This window comes from Sander vitreus, chromosome 18, assembly GCF_031162955.1.
Source record: "Sander vitreus isolate 19-12246 chromosome 18, sanVit1, whole genome shotgun sequence".
Taxonomy (NCBI): Eukaryota; Metazoa; Chordata; class Actinopteri; order Perciformes; family Percidae; genus Sander; species Sander vitreus.
In genome coordinates, this window is record NC_135872.1 from 1787828 (window position 1) to 1808617 (window position 20790).

At 44.4% G+C, this 20790-nt stretch overlaps 1 protein-coding gene across 2 annotated transcripts in view; it reads right to left on the reverse strand.

Moving 5' to 3' along the window:
- The window catches only part of vta1 (vesicle (multivesicular body) trafficking 1), an 80738-nt gene extending 62501 nt beyond the window's left edge, over positions 1-18237 (reverse strand). For both annotated transcript variants that reach the window (XR_013503398.1, XM_078274206.1), the window contains exon 1: positions 18056-18237. Coding sequence is in view for 1 of the 2 variants with exons in the window: in XM_078274206.1 (XP_078130332.1) it covers positions 18056-18146 (91 nt within the window). In the remaining variant the exon portion in view is untranslated. The remainder of the gene's footprint in view (positions 1-18055) is intronic.
- Between the last annotated feature and the right edge of the window lie 2553 nt (positions 18238-20790).

Consider the following 20790-nt stretch of genomic DNA (forward strand, 5'->3'; position numbering starts at 1 on the left):
TGTTTGGCAGTACTTTCAGTCAAAAGAAGGCCATTCAAGTCCAGCTACATGTTCAATCTGCAATGCTGATTAGTCTGGTGGTGGCGAGGACCCTAAACAATACACAACATCACCGCTGTTACAACATCTGGTATGAAACATCTGGAAGAATACGAGCTGAGCATGAAGGAATCTACAGACAGCAGCCAGAATGCAGCAACTTCAGGTACGGCAAAGGAAGGACAGTCACTGTTTACTTCATTAATGTGTTGACTGTGTTCATGGACTGAGGACGGGACGAGGACTCAGCAGAACCTCAACCAGGGGATTCAGGATTCAGCAGAACCTCAACCAGGGGGTTCAGGATTCAGCAGAACCCCAAAAAAATCTGGATTCGGTGCGTCCCTGTTGAGAAACGTAACATTTTCTTGAGGAAGGACCCCGATACGTGCAACTCAGTCTTCGCCAAAACCTAGAAAAACCCCTTGATCACATGAACACTAAATTGTTTGCAAATGAAGAGCTGTGTGTGTAACTGAAACAGCTGAAGCTGGGAAGATGCCCTCAGCTTCAACCAACTGATCCGTTCATCCGTTCATCTTTGCAGCTCTAGTGTTCAGGTTTTAATGCAGAGGACTCTTCCATCTATGTGACGGTTAAAAGCAGACTGAACACTGAAGCTGCAAAGATGAATGGATGAACGGATTAGTTGGTTGAAGCTGAGGGCATCTTTACAGCTTCAACACACACACACACACACACACACACACACACACACACACAGTGTGTTTCACTATCTTTGTGGGAACCCGTCATTGACATAATGCATTCCCTAGCCCCTTACCCTAACCTTAACCATCCCAACTAAATCCCTAACCTTAACCCTTACCCTCACCCTAACCAGAACCTCATTCTAACCCTAATCCTAAAACCAAGTCTTAACCCTCAAACAGACCTTTAACCTTGGGGGGTCCAGCATTTTGGCCCCACAAAGCTGTCAGGACCCTCAGTTTGTGGACCCCACGAATATAGTTAAACAAGAACACACACACACAGACACACACACACCTTTTTTTTAGGAAATGTTGACAGCTCAGCGGTGCCTCCCCACCGTCCCGTCCTATGAACTGAGACTTTGTTATGTTGATGCTGTACAGAGGACAGTGACTCAAACACCGAGCATGAGGTGGAAACAGAGGGATTACCGTACACTGTGTGGCGTACAACTAATGTGTGAATGGTAGCCTGGCAACACAGTTAAACACATGACAAACCTGGGTGGGAAAAAAAATAAAAAATGCTCGCTGCTCCAGATGTTTGAAGCTGACGGCATCGTTACAACTTCAGCTGCTTCGGTTACACGTTCAACCTCTGACAGCAGAGTCAGCAGAGATCTTCAACCTCAGACACTGTAGTGTTTAGGTGATGCAGCGTTCAGAAGGGATTTGCTGAAAATGTTTAATGCTATGTGTTGGTTGGTTGGGTAGAGAGAGAAAGAGAATTAAAACGTGGTCACTAATTGTCAGATACTTGGTGATAGTTTCTTCTAATATTCATATAAAAGTCCAAAGACATTTGGACAAAGAAAGGCAACAGAAACTATGACAAATGAGGGAAGAGTCGTTGAAAGAAGAGTCAAAAAAGAGGACAAAAACGTTGATAAAAGCAACGAAAAGAAACGTCAAAAAGCGAAATTTTTAAACACACACACATATGCAGATACAACCACACACACACACACACACACACACACACAGACACAACCACACACACACAGACACAACCACACACACACAGATACAACCACACACACAACCACACACACACACACACACACACACACACAGACACACACACACACAAAGATACAACCACACACACAACCACACACACAAATACAACCACACACACAGACACAACCACACACACACCAGACACACACCAGACACAACCACACACACACCAGACACACACCAGACACAACCACACACACACCAGACACAACCACACACACACAGACACAACCACACACACACACAGACACAACCACACACACACAGATACAACCACACACACACAGATACAACCACACACACAACCACACAGACACAACCACACACACACCAGACACAACCACACACACACCAGACACAACCACACACACACACACGACACACACACAGACACAGCCACACACACACAACCACACACACAACCACACACACACAGACACAACCACACACACAGACACAACCACACACACAGACACAACCACACACACACACACAGACACAACCACACACACACAACAGACACAACCACACACACAGACACAGACACAACCACACACACACCAGACACAACCACACACACCAGACACAACCACACACACCAGACACAACCACACACAGACACAACCACACACAGACACAACCACACACAGACACAACCACACACACAACCACACACACACACAGACACAACCACACACACACACAGACACAACCACACACACACACACACACACACAGACACAACCACACACACACACACACACAACCACACACTCTCTCTCTCTCTCTCTCTATTTCCCTCCTAATCAAGGCAACATACCAAAAAACACATAGCATTTAACATTCAGCTAAAGGACAGGACGGGACGGGACGGTGGGGAGGCACCGCTGAGCTGTCAACATTTCCTAACAAAAAAACTCCAGCGTGACACACACGTTTTGTATGTGTGCAGTTAGTCTTTAAAGACACAAAGACAAAGACGCCCTTTGTGCGATTACACCCATGTAACGTTCACTTCTTTGGCTGCTCAAACACAATGAAGTGCAAACAGAAAGACGGCTTTGACAGCAGAGAGGATGTAAGGCCACAGAAAATGAAAAAACTGCAGCCAAGCCTACATGTTGGTCCACTTCCAGACGTTTCCCCAGAGCCTCCTGGTGGTCAGTAATGGGACTGATCCAAAGGTTTCTAAAAAACATCTTAACACAACTCTTAACCAGTTCCTTCCTGAGGCCATTTAGCAGCACACCGTCTTTTCCCCTCTCCCTCTGTCTCTTTCTCCCTCTGTCTCTCTCTCTGTCTCTTTCTCCCTCTGTCTCTCTCCCTGTCTCTGTCTCCCTCTGTCTCTCCATCTGTCTCCCTCTGTCTCTCTCCCTCTCTCCCTCTGTCTCTCTCCCCGTCTCCCTCTGTCTCTTTCTCCCTCTGTCTCTCTCTCTCTCTCCCTCTGTCTCTCTCCCCGTCTCCCTCTGTCTCTCCATCTGTCTCCCTCTGTCTCTCTTCCCGTCTCCCTCTGTCTCTCCATCTGTCTCCCTCTGTCTCTCCCCGTCTCCCTCTGTCTCTCCATCTGTCTCCCTCTGTCTCTCTCCCTCTCTCCCTCTGTCTCTCTTCCCGTCTCCCTCTGTCTGTCTCTCCCTCCCTCTCCTGTCCCTCTCCTGGCTCTCTCCCTCTCCTGTCTGTCTCTCTCTCTCTCTCTCTCTCTGTCTCTCTCCCTCTGTCTCTCTCTGTCTCTCTCCCTCTCTCTCTCTCTCTCTCTCTCTCTCTCTCTCTCTCTCTCTCTCTCTGTCTCTCTTCTGTCTCTCTCTGTCTCTCTCTCTCTCTCTCTGTCTCTCTCTCCGTCTCTCTCCCTCTGTCTCTCTCCCTCTCTCCCTCTGTCTCTCCATCTGTCTCCCTCTGTCTCTCTTCCCGTCTCCCTCTGTCTCTCCATCTGTCTCCCTCTGTCTCTCCCCGTCTCCCTCTGTCTCTCCCCGTCTCCCTCTGTCTCTCTCTCTCTCTCTCTCCGTCTCCCTCTCTGTCTCTCTCTCTCTCCTCTCTCTCTCTCTCGCTCTCTCCTCTCTCTCTCTCTCTCTCTCTCTCTCTCTCTCTCTCTGTCTCTCTCCCTCTCTCCCTCCCTCTGTCTCTCTCCCTCTCTCTCTGTCTCTCTCCCTCTCTCTCTGTCTCTCTCTCCCTCTGTCTCTCTCCCTCTCTCCCTCTGTCTCTCTTCCCGTCTCCCTCTCATCAATGACAAGGACGTTGTGATGGAGGACGGCTGCGTCGCTGTGTGCGTCTGTCAGTGTCAGAGGAGTTAAATCACCGTCAGAGATGAAAGCTATAACAAGTGCTTCATCACACACTCCCAAAGTGTCACTTTTTAGTATCTTCATAAACCACGCAGACTCTGAATATGATCAATAAAACAGCACGCAATGTTTCTAAAAGCAGCGGGTCCTGATCAAGTCACAGCAGCTTCATTGCCACTATACTGAGGGGTCAGACAACAATATAACGACATTTAGGTGGTAGTTCCCTGAGGCATACAAACATAAGACAAGAAATAAAGACTTAAAACAAACAATAAAGTGCAATGTAATGTGCGACCACAGCGTGCAGCAGTTCTGTGTAATAACAAGGGCGATGTACATGTTTGACGACTACAGGGACTCTGACTCATTTGTCCAAAACAAAGCAAACTTTTGGAGGTCTAATGTGTTTGCTCTTTATTTGAAATCTGCTCTACTTTTCACAGTGGACATAATAAAGCATTTGATCAACAATGATCTGTAAATACTGAATGTGTTGTTGTTCTTATGAGCAATTAATCACATTTTTATCGCCGTAACGATAATTTAAACGCTTTTCTCGGGTGAAAAAGATTCTGACTTTGACACTTTTGTGATGTTTTTTCAGAGAGAGAGAGAGAGAGAGAGAGAGAGAGAGAGAGAGAGAGAGAGAGAGAGAGAGAGAGAGAGAGAGGGAAAAGGAGAGAGAGAGAGAGAGAGACAGAGAGAGAGAGAGAGAGAGAGAGAGAGACAGAGGGGGGGAGAGAGAGAGAGACAGAGAGAGAGACAGTACAGGGGGGGAGAGAGAGAGAGACAGAGGGAAAGGGAGAGAGAGAGAGAGAGAGAGGGAAAAAGGAGAGAGAGGGAGGAGAGAGAGAGAGAGAGAGAGAGAGAGACAGAGAGAGAGACAGAGGGAAAAAGGAGAGAGAGAGGGAGAGGGAGAGAGACAGAGAGAGAGACAGAGAGAGAGAGAGAGAGAGACAGAGGGAAAAAGGAGAGAGAGAGAGAGAGAGAGAGAGAGAGAGAGAGACAGTAGAGGGGGAGAGAGAGAGAGAGAGGAGATAGAGGGAAAAGGAGAGAGAGACAGAGAGAGAGAGAGAGAGAGAGAGAGAGAGAGAGAGAGAGAGAGAGAGAGAGAGGGAGACAGAGGGAAAAGGAGAGGGAGAGAGAGAGAGAGAGAGAGAGAGAGAGAGAGAGAGAGAGAGAGAGAGAGAGAGAGAGAGAGAGAGAGAGAGAGAGAGACAGTGAGGGAGGGAGGAGAGAGAGAGAGAGAGACAGAGAGAGAGAGACACAGGGAAAAGGAGAGGAGAGAGAGAGAGAGAGAGAGAGACAGAGGGAAAAGGAGAGGGAGAGAGAGAGAGAAGGAGAGAGACAGTAGAGGGAGGGGGAGGGAGAGAGGGAGAGAGACAGAGAGAGAGAGAGAGACAGAGGGAAAAGGAGAGGGGAGAGAGAGAGAGAGAGAGAGACAGAGGGAAAAGGGAGAGAGAGAGAGAGAGAGAGAGAGAGAGGGAAAAAGGAGAGAGAGGGAAAAGGAGAGAGAGACAGAGAGAGAGAGGGGAAAAAGGAGAGGGAGACAGAGAGAGAGGAAGAGAGATTTGATTTTTAAAGGAACTTTATTTTATTAATGTTCCATCTACAAAAATAATCTCTTTTCAACAGAACATCCTTCATCTCTTTATAATAACTAAAGTCAATCCTGATTCTGGCTTCCACCATCCGAGTAAACAGCAGATTCACATTAATATCAACAGAGTCTTCCACCTTCCTCTTCCTGCTCACATACACAGCCATCTTTGATTGGCCCAGGATGAAGATCAACAGCTGACATTTATGTTTAGCTAACCTACTGTACCTGAACCCAAGGATGAACATGTGTTTGGAGAAAATCTCCCCTACTTTACTGAACAGTTCCTCCAGCAGCAAGAACAACGGTGACAGGCGCACACACTCAGAATAACAATGAAACACAGTTTCTTTTTCATCACAATGAGGACATTTGTTGCTAACACCAGGACTGATGACAGACAGAAAGGTGTTGACTTCCACTATCCCGTGTAACACTCTCCACTGGAGGTCAGCTTGACTAAGTTAAGGAAAACACCTCCATGATATCTTCCCATTCAGGAAAGCCTTTGCATTGTGTGTGTGTGTCTGTGTCTGTGTGTGTGTGTCTGTGTGTGTGTGTGTGTGCGTCTGTGTGTGTGTTTGTCTGCGTTTGTGTGCGTGTCTGTCTGCGTTTGTGTGCGTGTGTGTGTCTGTGTGCGTTTGTGTGCGTGTGTCTGTGTGTCTGTGTGTGTGTGCGTGCGTGCGTATGTGTGCGAGCGTATGTGTGCGAGCGTGTGTGTGCGAGCGTGTGTGTGTGCGAGCGTATGTGTGTGTGTGTGTCTGTGCGTATGTGTGTCTGTGCGTGCGTATGTGTGTGTGTGTGTCTGTGCGTATGTGTGTGTGTCTGTGCGAGCGTATGTGTGTGTGTGTGTCTGTGCGTATGTGTGTGTGTGTGTGTCCGTGTATGTGTGTGCACGTATGTGTGTGTGTGCGTGTGTATGTGTGCGTGTGCGTATGTGCGCGTGCATATGTGTGCGTATGTGTGTGTGCGCGTGCGTATGTGTGTGTGCGCGTATGTTTGTGTCCGCGTATGTGTGTGCGCGTATGTTTGTGTGTGTGTGTGTCCGTGTATGTGTGTGCACGTATGTTTGTGTGTGTGTGCGTGCGTGTCCGCGTATGTGTGTGCGCGTATGTTTGTGTGTGTGTGTGTCCGTGTATGTGTGTGCACGTATGTTTGTGTGTGTGTGCGTGTGTGTCCGCGTATGTGTGTGCGCGTATGTTTGTGTGTGTGTCCGCGTTTGTGCGTGCGTGTGTGTGAGGCGGGGACTCCGCAGCTCATTAATAATGTCAATGACCCAATCAGTGTGAAACAGCGGCCGTCACACAGCCAAAAATCTGTCGGCCGGTAGAGCTGCTGCTGAATTTTACTGCTTCATTACAGCGAAACTAATCAGGGCTTCGACTCAACCCGCCATTGATCGTCCTGTTCCAGGGTGGAGGTGAGGGGAAATATTGGCCTGCGTTATCCCACTAATTTAGATAAACGTGATGATGAAGGGCTGCGGCCGAGAGACGGACGAAACGCACCAACGGTCACTCAAAAAGGAGGAAAGCACAGAGGAGATTCAGCCTTTTGGAACAAATGGTTTTAATGCTAAGAGATTAAGAGATTAGTCTTTGGAATAAACGTCCTCACATAATGAATAACAAATTAAGAAGCATCACGCGGTTCAAAAAAGTATAAAGTCTACATAATAATAATAAATAAACTGCAATTGTCTAGGGTCCTGGATGTGGAAAAGTTTGGAAACCACAGTTCTAGACGAGTACACACACACACACACACACACACACACACACACACACACACACACACACACACACACACACACACACCTGCTGACCTCCAGTGGTTTGGCTGGATCACTGAGGCTCCCTGCTAAACACAACATACTCAGAGTTTCTCCTTCAACATTATGAAGCTTTAGTGTGACACTATCTCACATCTAAAGACAATCTCTCATAACTGTACTGAGTTTTTTTTTAAGTCACAGACTAGAAGACTTTAAACTTACTATAATATCAAACAAGTTTGATTTTGTCAGAAAGTCCAGACGGGAAAAAGACAAACTGGGACTGAGTTGTATGACCTTACACCAAACGATGGAGACGACGGGAGCGCCCGACTCTCAGGATTTCATTCTGGGTGCGTGCGTCTGCGTGCGTCTATGTGTGTGTGTGTGTGTGTCTGCCTGCGTGCGTCTGTCCGTGTGCGTCTGTCTGTCTGCGTGCGTCTGCCTGCCTGCGTGCGTCTGTCCGTGTGCGTCTGTCTGCCTGTATCTGTCTGTCTGCCTGCATCTGTCTGCCTCTGTGCGCGCGTCTGTCTGCCTGCGTGCGTCTGTCTGTCTGCCTGCGTCTGTCTGTCTGTCTGCCTGCCTGCATCTGTCTGCCTGTGTGCATCCGCCTACGTGCGTCTGTCTGCCTGCCTGCATCTGTCTGCCTGTGTGCATCCGCCTACGTGCGTCTGTCTGTCTGTCTGTCTGTCTGCCTGCGTGCGTTCGTCTGCCTGCCTCCGTCTGTCTGTCTGCGTGCGTCTGTCTGCCTGCGTGCCTGCGTGCGTCTGTCTGCCTGCGTGGGTCTGTCTGCCTGCCTGTGTGCGTCCGTCCGTCTGCCTGCCTGCGTGCGTGCGTGCGTGCGTCCGTCTGCCTGCGTGCGTGCGTCTGTCTACCTGCCTGCCTGCCTGCGTCGCGTGCGTGCGTCTGTCTGCCTGCCTGCGTGCGTCTGTCTGTCTGCCTGCCTGCGTGCGTGCGTGCGTCCGTCTGCCTGCGTGCGTGCGTCTGCCTGCCTGCGTGCGTCTGTCTGTCTGTCTGCGTGCGTGCGTCCGTCTGTCTGTCTGCGTGCGTGCGTCTGTCTGACTGCGTGCGTCCGTCTGTCTGTCTGCCTGCGTGCGTGCGTCTGTCTGCCTGCGTGCGTCCGTCTGCCTGCCTGCGTGCGTCCGTCTGTCTGCCTGCGTGCGTCCGTCTGTCTGCCTGCGTGCGTCCGTCTGACTGCCTGCGTCCGTCTGTCTGTCTGCCTGCGTGCGTCTGTCTGCCCGCCCTGACTCTCAGGATTTCATTCCCAGATTTAAGATTTGTCTGCGACAGTGGAATCACAAAGAGAAGTTGTTAGGTGTGAGCTGGGCCTAAGCCGAATGAAGGTAAAAATCCCTCTGAACATCAAAAGCCTTTCCTCAGATCTGATGGTTGTATCTTTGTCCCCAGTGGACTTCCTTCTTTAGCAGGGTTTGTCTTTTGGCTTTTTGAGTCTTATTTATTCATTATCTGCTCTAGCTTTTCTAACGTTTTAGACACAGATGTGGTGATAATAACGGTCCAAAAATGACGTGATTGCGCATTTTTATTATTATTGAAAAACACCTTTTTATAGGTGGAAGGAATCCTTAACCCCTCCGCCAAATATCTACGTCTATTATGTTAAAAAAAAACTAACACTAACCTGCTCGGACTTACCTCTGAAATAAGAAATAAAAATGTCCGGTGCCATTTTGCTAGACTTGGAAATAATCCAAATCAATTCCAATACTTTCTTTCCCTTGCTGTCAACCACTTCTATCGCAGAACATCAGACATCAGTGAGAAAAACTGTGTTCTTGCTCTGGGTTAATCCGCTTATCTGCTGCGATCTGAGCAAACACTGCCCATTAAAACAGCCCAACTGATCTCTGATTCCCTTTTAATCCACTAAGTACCGTCTCCGAGGCAAAAAGACATTACAGCAGCAGCCACTCTGTGTGACGGACAGGTGATCTCGGGGAACTCTGCATCACTTGGGTCCAAACATTCACAATAACAAACTTGTCTGACTACACCTTTGAGACATTATAAGATTTGGAAAAAGAAACATTTTAAGAAAACTCTGAATGTTGGCTGATAAGTCAACAGTCTCCTACATCATCGGCAGAATAACCCCCAGCCTGTGTTTCGGTGTAATACATCATCTAATGAGATTGGACAGTGTCTAACCATCCATTCGGCAGGTCACATCTTCTCCAAACACTAAAATGAACAGTTAAAGCATCTGATGAATCTTGCAACCACTCAGTCTCCCAAAGATGCCAAGAATCTGTTCCTTTTTTACAGCGACCGCTGCAGAATCAACAGAAAAACCCCTGAAGTACGTTAACCACCTCTCAGGGCGTGTTTGCTTTTAACCTTGAGGAAAATGATTTGTGGAGATAAATATGGAAATCTCCACTCTGCCAGGTTCTCTTCATTTGATATGTTTGCTTTCAGCGCTTTGAGTGTAAAGTGTCTCGCATTTTTATCTATAAACCTGGCAAAAAAAAAAAAAAGTGGCCGGGTTGGATCAGTGGGTAGAGCAGGCGCACATGTACTGAGAGGTTTATACCTTGACGCAGAGGTCAAGGGTTTCAATCCAACCTGTGACGATTTCCTGCATGTCTTCCCATTCTCTCTCTCTCTCTCTCCATTCTCGCCTAGCTGTCCTGTCAAAAATTAAAGGCGGAAAACCCCCCAAAAATAATAATCTATAAAGCTGTCAAAAATGTGACAACATAGATCCACGGAAAAAGAAACAGCACAGCTTGCACAGGTGACAAATTCCTTCCGTTATGAGCTTGTCATGATGGGACACTTCACCACCGACAGATTAAAGAAGATGTTTAAGATGTACACAGTCAAACATCCATAGAGAAAACTGTAAGACACTGTAAGAGCATCTAAGAAACTAATATCTTCATTTAACCCAGAAATACAAAAACTAGGGACGCACTGAATCCAGATTTTTGAGATTCTGCTGAGTCCTCGTCCCGTCCTCAGTCCATGAACACAGTCAACACATTAATGAAGTAAACAGTGACTGTCCTTCCTTTGCCGTACCTGAAGTTGCTGCATTCTGGCTGCTGTCTGCAGATTCCTTCATGCTCAGCTCGTATTCTTCCAGATGTTTCATACCAGATGTTGTAACAGCGGTGATGTTGTGTATTGTTTAGGGTCCTCGCCACCACCAGACTAATCAGCATTGCAGATTGAACATGTAGCTGGACTTGAATGGCCTTCTTTTGACTGAAAGTACTGCCAAACAACCCTTTTTCTGCTCACCAGTTCCATTTCCACTTCCTCTCAGCCTGCTGCATTGAAGCTCCACCTACGTAAACACCTTCCTGTAATCAACGGCGCCGTCATTACGGCGACCAGCGTAGCGCGCGGAGTGCGAGCGTAGGGTTCAGCAGAAACCCAACCCCGTCAGAAAGCCCAATATTCAGCTGAATCCTGGATTCAGTGCATCCCTAACAAAAACAGAAGATATCTTTTAAATAGGATATTCCACTATTTGGATATTTGTTCGTTGGGAAGGTATCCGATTTCCAATCTTGGGATTCGTTTTTTTGTGGGATTTTGAACGTCAATAGTAACGTTACCTGCAAACAGCGTGTAACGTTCCTTATTAGAAACAGTTTGCTTTATTTGCAATCGTTTATTAAAAGCATCTCATATGTCTTTAACAACTACATGCCAGGATATAACGTTAGGGTCTCGTCCTTTCTCACAGAAAGTTAAACGTGATATAGGGTATAATGTCAATAGTTAAATGTGATATAGGGTATAATGTCAATAGTTAAATGTGATATAGGGTATAATGTCAATAGTTACATGTGATATAGGGTATAATGTCAATAGTTAAATGTGATATAGGGTATAATGTCAATAGTTAAACGTGATATAGAGTATAATGTCAATAGTTAAATGTGATATAGGGTATAATGTCAATAGTTAAATGTGATATAGGGTATAATGTCAATAGTTAAATGTGATATAGGGTATAATGTCAATAGTTAAATGTGATATAGGGTATAATGTCAATAGTTAAATGTGATATAGGGTATAATGTCAATAGTTAAATGTGATATAGGGTATAATGTCAATAGTTAAATGTGATATAGGGTATAATGTCAATAGTTAAATGTGATATAGGGTATAATGTCAATAGTTAAATGTGATATAGGGTATAATGTCAATAGTTACACGTGATATAGGGTATAATGTCAATAGTTACACGTGATATAGGGTATAATGTCAATAGTTACACGTGATATAGGGTATAATGTCAATAGTTACACGTGATATAGGGTATAATGTCAATAGTTAAACGTGATATAGGGTATAATGTCAATAGTTAAATGTGATATAGGGTATAATGTCAATAGTTAAACGTGATATAGGGTATAATGTCAATAGTTCGATGTCTGTTGATAGCTAACTAATTAGCATTAGCAGGTTTGTTAATCAGTACTACAGCTACGCTAACTTCCGCTGGGATTGTCGGATAGGAACCGTCCGTAGCTTGTCGTAAGAGTTACATTTTTTTAGCGCATCCGGATGACCAACCGACACGTTTTTGTTCGCATCGCGCTCTTTCGGACCCATTCGCATGCGGTCTGCGAATCTCCAGAGGAAATGAATGACTTCCTGTCATTTCGCAGCCGTATCGGAGCTGATTTCAACTGCCAGTGGGTAGGCGGCGTAACCGATATCACACACACAACATTGACCAATGTTAACATTTCTTCCCGATTTCGGGTCACATTAAAGCGCCCATATTATGCTCATTTTCAGGTTCATAATTGTATTTTAAGGTTGTACCAGAATAGGTTTACATGGTTTAATTTTCAAAAAACACCACATTGTTGTTGTACTGCACAGCTCTCTCTCACTGCTGCAGATCCTCTTTTCAGCTGGTCTCTGTTTTAGCTACAGAGTGAGACCTCTTTTCTTCTGTACTATCTTTGATTGCACATGCTCAGTAGCTCAGCTGTAGATCATGTCAGCTAGCTAGCTCCATAGACAGTAAAAGAAAGGCTGTTTCTCCACCTTCAGTCAGTTACAAGGCAGGATCAGCTGGGAGACTTCTTCTAAATGAGGGCGCACATGGAAGTAGTTCTTTTGTAGATTATGGTGAACTTGTGTGTGTTGTAGCAGTGCTTTGCTATTGAGAATGAGGTAGCATGCTAGCGTTAGCATTAGCATGCTACGAGCTAACGGTTGTGGTTAGCCAGCTCGTTTCGGCTTGTGACATCACAAGCCATGCCGATTTTGACCAGCTCACCAGGAGACTGAAGACAGGACACATTCAGAAACTGTATCTCACTCAGAACAGCACGGAGGGTTGTTTTTCAAAGTTTGTATGCGTGTGGAAGCTCCAGAGACACAAAAGAACACCCCAAATCCCAGAAAAAGTGTTTTTTTTCATAATATGGGTACTTTAATGCTAAAATATATATTCGGTTGGGCAGTGGTTTAACAGCCTTCATCTGCACCTGAACAACGAGAGTTACTCGGTAAGATGCCACATAATAGATTCATAACTTGCCACTTAACAAGATCATACTTTCTCAGTATAAAGTCTTCCCCTCAGCTGTCAGAAGAAGCAAGTGTCTGTCAGGGCACATGCCTTTGATCTGACAGATTTTTTTGGGGGGGGGTTTCTGCTTTTCCATACCTTTTCATGTGCATTTCGCCTCGAGCAACTGGGTCAGATGCAGACCCCTGCTGCACTCCGCTCCCTATACTCCCAATCAGAAGTCAGCTCAGATAGTTCGCCCTACTTCACGGGAAACTAGACTGGACTTTATACACCAAAAAAATATGATGCTGATGATGAAACCTGGATATATCATTCTAAAACAGTCGCTTGCTGTAGAGCTGCAAAGATTAATCGATTAGTCTGCAACTATTACATTAATCAGCAACTATTTCGATAATTAATTAATTGGTTTGAGTCATTTTTTATAGAAAACTTGTGTGATGTCAGCTTGTTAAATATGAATATGTTCTAGTGTCTTCTCTCCTCTGGGACAGGACACTGAAGATCTTTGAGTTGTGGACAAAACAAGACATTTGAGGACGTCATCTTGTCGGGTACCTTGGCTGTAAATTACATATGATAGTTCTAGTAAGTGCTTAAGTGTATGTGTGTGTGTGTGTGTGTGTGTGTGCATGTGTCCATCTGTCTGAGTATGTGTGTCTGTGTGTGTGTGCATGTGTGTGTGTCTGCGCAGTGTGTGCATGTGTGTCTGCTCCATGTGTGTGTCCTCTGCTGTCTGACTCTGTGTGTCTGTGTGTCTGTGTGCGTCCCTCTGTCGGAGTGTGTCTGTGTGTGTGTCCGTCTGTCTGTGTGTGTCTGTGTGCGTCCCTCTGTCTCTGTCGGAGTGTGTCTGTGCGTGTGTGCATGTGTGTGTCTGTCTCTGTGTGTGTGTGTGTGTGTGTGTGTGTGTGTGTGTGTGTGTGTGTGTGTGTGTGTCTGTGTGTGTGTGTGTCTATCCTCTGCGGATCCTATTTCATGTACCCATGTTATTTTATTGTACTCTTATATTGTATCTTTTGTCGTTATTATCATTTCTAAGCGTGGAACACGGAAGGGGGGCTAAAACGAAGGCAAAACACTCTGTGCCTAAAACAAAGTATCAGAGTTCAGTGTCCAGCCCTACTAAAACAACACGGCATTGTTCAATCCTGTAATTTATAGTCACAATAAAGCCGAACAAACCAGTTGTATTATTTCAGACCGAGACGGCAGTAATCACGATTCTAAATGTTTGGATAAAATCTGCCAGGTTTCTCCTCAGGATATTGTTTTTTTGTTTAGAGGAGGAGATAAGCCATCCAGGTGATGACACTTTCCGTCTTCTGATCAGTAAACTTAGAAGGTGACAGCCTAAACAATAGTCACACTTATCAAATACAGGGCATTTGCTGTGAGGCGGAGAAGTTACATAAGGTACTCTACCCACCTCTATAAATAAAGGGGTTATAAAACTCCGTGTGTTAGACAGCTATGTGACGTGTTCACCCATTTTAAACTTATTTAAAGGTGCTCTAAGCGATGTCACGTGTTTTTTAGGCTACAACATTTTTTGTCACATACAGCAACCATCTCCTCACTCTCCGCTAGCTGCCTGTCCCCTGAACACACTGTAAAAACATCTCCTCACTATCTGCTAGCTGCCTGTCCCCTGAACACACTGTAAAAACATCTCCTCAGTATCTGCTAGCTGCCTGTCCCCTGAACACACTGTAAAAACATCTCCTCAGTATCTGCTAGCTGCCTGTCCCCTGAACACACTGTAAAAACATCTCCTCAGTATCTGCTAGCTGCCTGTCCCCTGAACACACTGTAAAAAACATCTCAGTATCTGCTAGCTGCCTGTCCCCTGAACACACTGTAAAAAACATCTCCTCACTATCTGCTAGCTGCCTGTCCCCTGAACACACTGTAAAAACATCTCACTATCTGCTAGCTGCCTGATTTACCAGATTCAAACAACTATACAATTACTCTGAAAACACTGTGCATACAAATGTATTAGTCACAACGTAATAGTGTTTGACGCTCCATTGTCACATCATGACAATGGAGCACAATCATGTGATGTTGCAGGGTGTGGGGGTGGAGCACATTCTTTAGAGCTGAGCCAGCCAACTGCATTTTACTGCTGTACATGTTTAAGGTTGTGCTCATTTTAACTCCTTTAATGAAGCCTGAATTTCAAATATTACGACTTTTATACTTATTCTGACTTTTTCTTCAAATATGAGGATTTTTATTTTGAAATATTACAATTCTTTTCTTGAAAGAAAACGACTTTTAAACAAAATAAAAGCTCACACACACACACACACACAGGTCACTTATACATGTCCATTCCACTCCATTATAGACAGAATACCTGTTTTTTTAATCAGGGCAGCAGTTTTCAGATGACATCATGTGTTTACATCATGTCTAAAGGGTTCTCGACTGTTGGAGACAGAAGTGGCTGAAGAAATGCTTGAAATCCCATGCTTTTTGGTCTAAACATCATACCCAAATTAGAAGTGGTACAGCTCCCATATACTCTGACACTCTGGGGTGTGCTTGGTATCATTGGAAAGGAAACACACTCAAGTTTTTGTTCCAAGTGTCAGGGTGATCCTAGGCCTTACTGACAGAGTTACAGAGGCTAGAATGGAGGGTTTTTATTTCCGTCCAAGTCATACATCTGTAAAAGGATTAGAAGACACTGCTGTAAACACATCTGACAGGTGACAGACAACACAGGGCATCCAGAAGCCAAAAGACTCAAAAATGGATTTTATATGATTTATTTTTCTACAGATATGTCTGCGTTTTTTTTGTTTTTTTATTTCCATTTGAAAAGTGCAAAGAAAAAAGCAAAAAAAACTACAAAATACAACACTTCTCAAATACACAAACACACCCACACATCAGTCACCTTTCCACTGATGTCAGACACACCCCAGAGTGTCAGAGTATATGGGAGCTGTACCACTTCTAATTTGGGTATGACGTTTAGACCAAAAAGTATGGGATTTCAAGCATTTCTTCAGCCACTTCTGTCTCCAACAGTCGAGAACCCTTTAGACATGATGTAAACACATGATGTCATCTGAAAACTGCTGCCCTGATTAAAAAAACAATGCAACTGATCTCAGCTGGTATTCTGTCTATAATGGAGTGGAATGGACATGTATAAGTGACCTGTGTGTGTGTATGTGTGTGTGTATATATTATTTTTTTTATTGGGACCAACCGACTAATGTTACTAAAGATAGATTGGTGGTATCGTGACATCTCACATGACAGTTTACATTTGTTATCAACAGTCACAAATCTTAATGTATAATGTATGAGTCCCAGATAGATAGAACATGTCTGCCTCAATGACAGGGACAAAAACAGAAATTCCCAAATAATTCCAGTTGTCACAAGTTGAGGAAACGTTACCTAGCAGTGCCAGGCTAACGTTTATGGAGTTTAAACTGTCAAAGCTAGCAGTGCCAGGCTAACGTTTATGGAGTTTAAACTGTCAAAGCTAGCGGTGCCAGGCTAACGTTTATGGAGTTTAAACTGTCAAAGCTAGCGGTGCCAGGCTAACGTTTATGGAGTTTAAACTGTCAAAGCTAGCAGTGCCAGGCTAACGTTTATGGAGTTTAAACTGTCAAAGCTAGCACTGCCAGGCTAACGCTTTATGGAGTTTAAACTGTCAAAGCTAGCAGTGCCAGACCGTTTATGGAGTTTAAACTGTCAAAGCTAGCAGTGCCAGGCTAACGTTTATGGAGTTTAAACTGTCAAAGCTAGCAGTGCCAGGCTAACGTTTATGGAGTTTAAACTGTCAAAGCTAGCAGTGCCAGGCTAACGTTTATGGAGTTTAAACTGTCAAAGCTAGCAGTGCCAGGCTAACGTTTATGGAGTTTAAACTGTCAAAGCTAGCAGTGCCAGGCTAACATTTATGGAGTTTAAACTGTCAAAGCTAGCAGTGCCAGGCTAACGTTTATGGAGTTTAAACTGTCAAAGCTAGCAGTACAAGGCTAACGTTTATGGAGTTTAAACTGTCAAAGCTAGCAGTGCCAGGCTAACGTTTATGGAGTTTAAACTGTCAAAGCTAGCAGTACAAGGCTAACGTTTATGGAGTTTAAACTGTCAAAGCTAGCAGTGCCAGGCTAACGTTTATGGAGTTTAAACTGTCAAAGCTAACAGTGCCAGGCTAACGTTTATGGAGTTTAAACTGTCAAAGCTAACGGTGCCAGGCTAACGTTTATGGAGTTTAAACTGTCAAAGCTAGCACTGCCAGGCTAACGTTTATGGAGTTTAAACTGTCAAAGCTAGCACTGCCAGGCTAACGTTTATGGAGTTTAAACTGTCAAAGCTAGCATGCGACGTTTATGGAGTTTAAACTGTCAAAGCTAGCAGTGCCAGGCTAACGTTTATGGAGTTTAAACTGTCAGAGCTAGCAGTGCCAGGCTAACGTTTATGAAGTTTAAACTGTCAAAGCTAGCAGTGCCAGGCTAACGTTTATGGAGTTTAAACTGTCAAAGCTAGCAGTGCCAGGCTAACGTTTATGGAGTTTAAACTGTCAAAGCTAGCAGTGCCAGGCTAACGTTTATGGAGTTTAAACTGTCAAAGCTAGCGGTGCCAGGCTAACGTTGATGGAGTTTAAACTGTCAAAGCTAACGGTGCCAGGCTAACCGTTAGAATCCAGATTACTGTTAACCCGCAGTTTAGTGGCTCATTAATAATATCAAACACACTTCATGTGTAAAGTCCCAGTTTAAATAAACGCTAAGCTAACACAAAGTCATCTGTGGTTGAGGCTAGAAGGGATACAGCTAACGTACGGCGACGTCAGTTACGTTTAGACACCAAAACGACATGTCAAGTTTAGGAAAAGAAAATCGTGATTTGGATTTTAAAAATCCAGAGTAACGAACGCGCGTTTCCTGTGTGAAAATATTAAAAATTGTATTATTATATTAGATTTTGCGAGACTTTGCGTAAATGTACGTAAATAGCTTCTGGCCGTAGCTGTATCCCATCTAGCCACAACCGTCATCTGTCGGCTCAGGTAAACAAAGCTGGGATGCTAACAGTAGCTACGGCTAACATTAGCCAGCAAACAAAACTCACAGTAGTACGCGACGACCGGGTCCCGTTTCTCATGTTCCTGTGCGGTCCGCAGGTGGTGCTGGATGGCTTTGAGCTGAGGCGGTAGAGCCATGGCTGTTTAAAAACTCCTCCAAGAGACAGAAACGCATCAATGACTGAGGCTCCCTTGGTTGTTGTTGTTAGCGAGTGTTCACTTCCGCGTGTTTGTCCAATAGGAGCGGCCGCCTTCGCGGGACAGATGACGTAAACAACTGTATTACTGGGGAATCCAGTAAAACATGTTGGGAGTTTAGACTGGATATATTGTTGATATTACATCATATTATTGTGACCTTTGTGATTATAAAAAATAAGTTATTTGCTGTATGTTCTTGTATTGTATTTGCTCAAAAGTATGGACGATGTTGAGCATTTTATTTATTGTCTAAGTTTACAAGTTATTAATAAAGTTTTACTGTAGTAAACTGCGTCACAAGGCATCAAAAAGTCATAAGATCATCAGGTTTAAAAGAAAACAGACTTTTAAAAAAACAATTTGGAGTATTAAAACTAACAGTGTAGAAAAAAGCAATAAAAACATAAAACATTTTCAAAAACTTTTTTAGAAACGACAAAAAAAGTGACAAAAATGTCGAAAAAGCACCACAAATGTTGAACAAAGGGTAAGAATATATTTAACCCTTGTGTTGTCTTCCCGTCCACGTGCAACTTTTTGTTTTTCTGGGTCAAAATTAACAACACGTTCTCACACTCATCTCGTAAAATATGGATGCTTGGTCAGGTGCCTTTGTCTTTCTTTTTGACGCTAAAAGTCTCCTTTAGCGTTATAAGTAAACGTGCTTGGTCGGGACTATTGACGTCCCTTTAGCGCTATAAGTAAACATGCTTGGTCGGGACTATTGCGTCCCTTTAGAGCTATAAGTAAACGTGCTTGGTCGGGACTATTACGTCCCTTTAGCGCTGTAAGTAAACATGCTTGGTCGGGACTATTGACGTCCCTTTAGCGCTGTAAGTAAACGCGCTTGGTCGGGACTATTGCGTCCCTTTAGCGCTGTAAGTAAACGTGCTTGGTCGGGACTATTGACGTCCCTTTAGAGCTATAAGTAAACGTGCTTGGTCGGGACTATTGGCGTCCCCTTTAGCGCTATAAGTAAACGTGCTTGGTCGGGACTATTGACGTCCCTTTAGAGCTATAAGTAAACGTGCTTGGTCGGGACTATTGCCGTCCCTTTAGAGCTATAAGTAACACGTGCTTGGTCGGGACTATTGACGTCCCCTTTAGAGCTATAAGTAACGTGCTTGGTCGGGACTATTGACGTCCCTTTAGCGCTATAAGTAGATCGCTTGGTCGTGACTGTCGCCCCTTTTGACGCAGTTATGTTAAGGAAAAGGTCGTGGGTGGGCGTACGGTTCTGTGACACGCGGGAACTACGGGACGGTTGGAAAGACGCCTTTTTCGTCGCATCAGACGCTGACAGCCACTGTCCAAACGTCCTTATTTTACGAGTTGAAATTACAGGTTGAATTAAAAATAAAAAAAAAAATTTCAACGTTTTTGTCACTTTTTCCCAATGTTTTTGTCTATTTTTTTCCGTGCTTTTTAGTTTTTTGGATGTTTTTGAAGCTTTGAAGAGATTTGTGACTTTTTTTTCCAACATTCTGTTGAATGTTCAATTGAATAAAACACCCAAATTTAATCAAAGTAGTGAACTGATCATTCATTTTACCTGTGAAGAGCGTTGTAGGGAACCATCCATGTTACTTTTCTGACAATTTCGTTGAAAAGAAACCTGCTCAGCCGAGGACGAGGAGTCGAGGAGCTATCAGATAACAGACGTGAGATGCAACCTATAGGAGTCCGACAGAAGTGGACTCAGGATTAGACCCAATCAAAAGTTCCTCTCAGGAAATTTGTGTTTGTGGTCAAACTGAAACCACGATCCCTTGAATTATTAAGTTTGCTGTCAGGCATTTAAGCCAAAAACATATTCACGATGAACACAACGAAGACATGCTGTAAATGGTATTCCTTGAAAGTGGGTGGGCTTGGAGCAGAGAGTTCATCTGTGACAGTTAAGAGAGTTTACGGCTCGCGGTGAAACGGAGAGATTCAATCTGTTGGCTTGTGTCTGAGAGACGCAACAAAGGAGAGACTACAACCCTTTATATATATATATATATATATATATATATATATATATACACTGTAGTGAGGCGTCTGCTGGGTGGTGGGTTTTCTTTGGTCCAAACCAGAATGGAAAACTGTTGTATGTTTTTGCATGTGGTTCGTTTAGATTCAAGCTGCCCAGTCAGTTTCTGGTAAAACATAACTTGGAAACAAAAGTCCCACGAAGGCTGGAAAGCAGTTGTGGTTAAAGGCTTTGGGTCTGAAGTTTGGGAGAATCCATTAGCCCAGTGGTTCTCAAGCTTTTTTCCAATAATGTTCCCCCTTTGAACAGTGTTTTTAAGCCATGTACCCCCCTAACCAGCGTGCATCATTTTTGTATAAAGAGGAAGAATACAGCGCTGTCAGCGATAGATTAACTAAACTACAGCCTTGGACCTGGAAAACATTTAGATGATGATGGAAAAAGGTGACAAAATCTTGGAAAAAGACGGTAGAAAGAAGGAAGGAAGGCAAGAATAGCGCCATCGTTAAGGTTATCAATATCAGTTGTGCTTTTCGTACTATGACAAGTCACCATGTCTGTTGTGAAAAAGGTCCATTAATTATGAACCTGGTAAACCACCTGTGC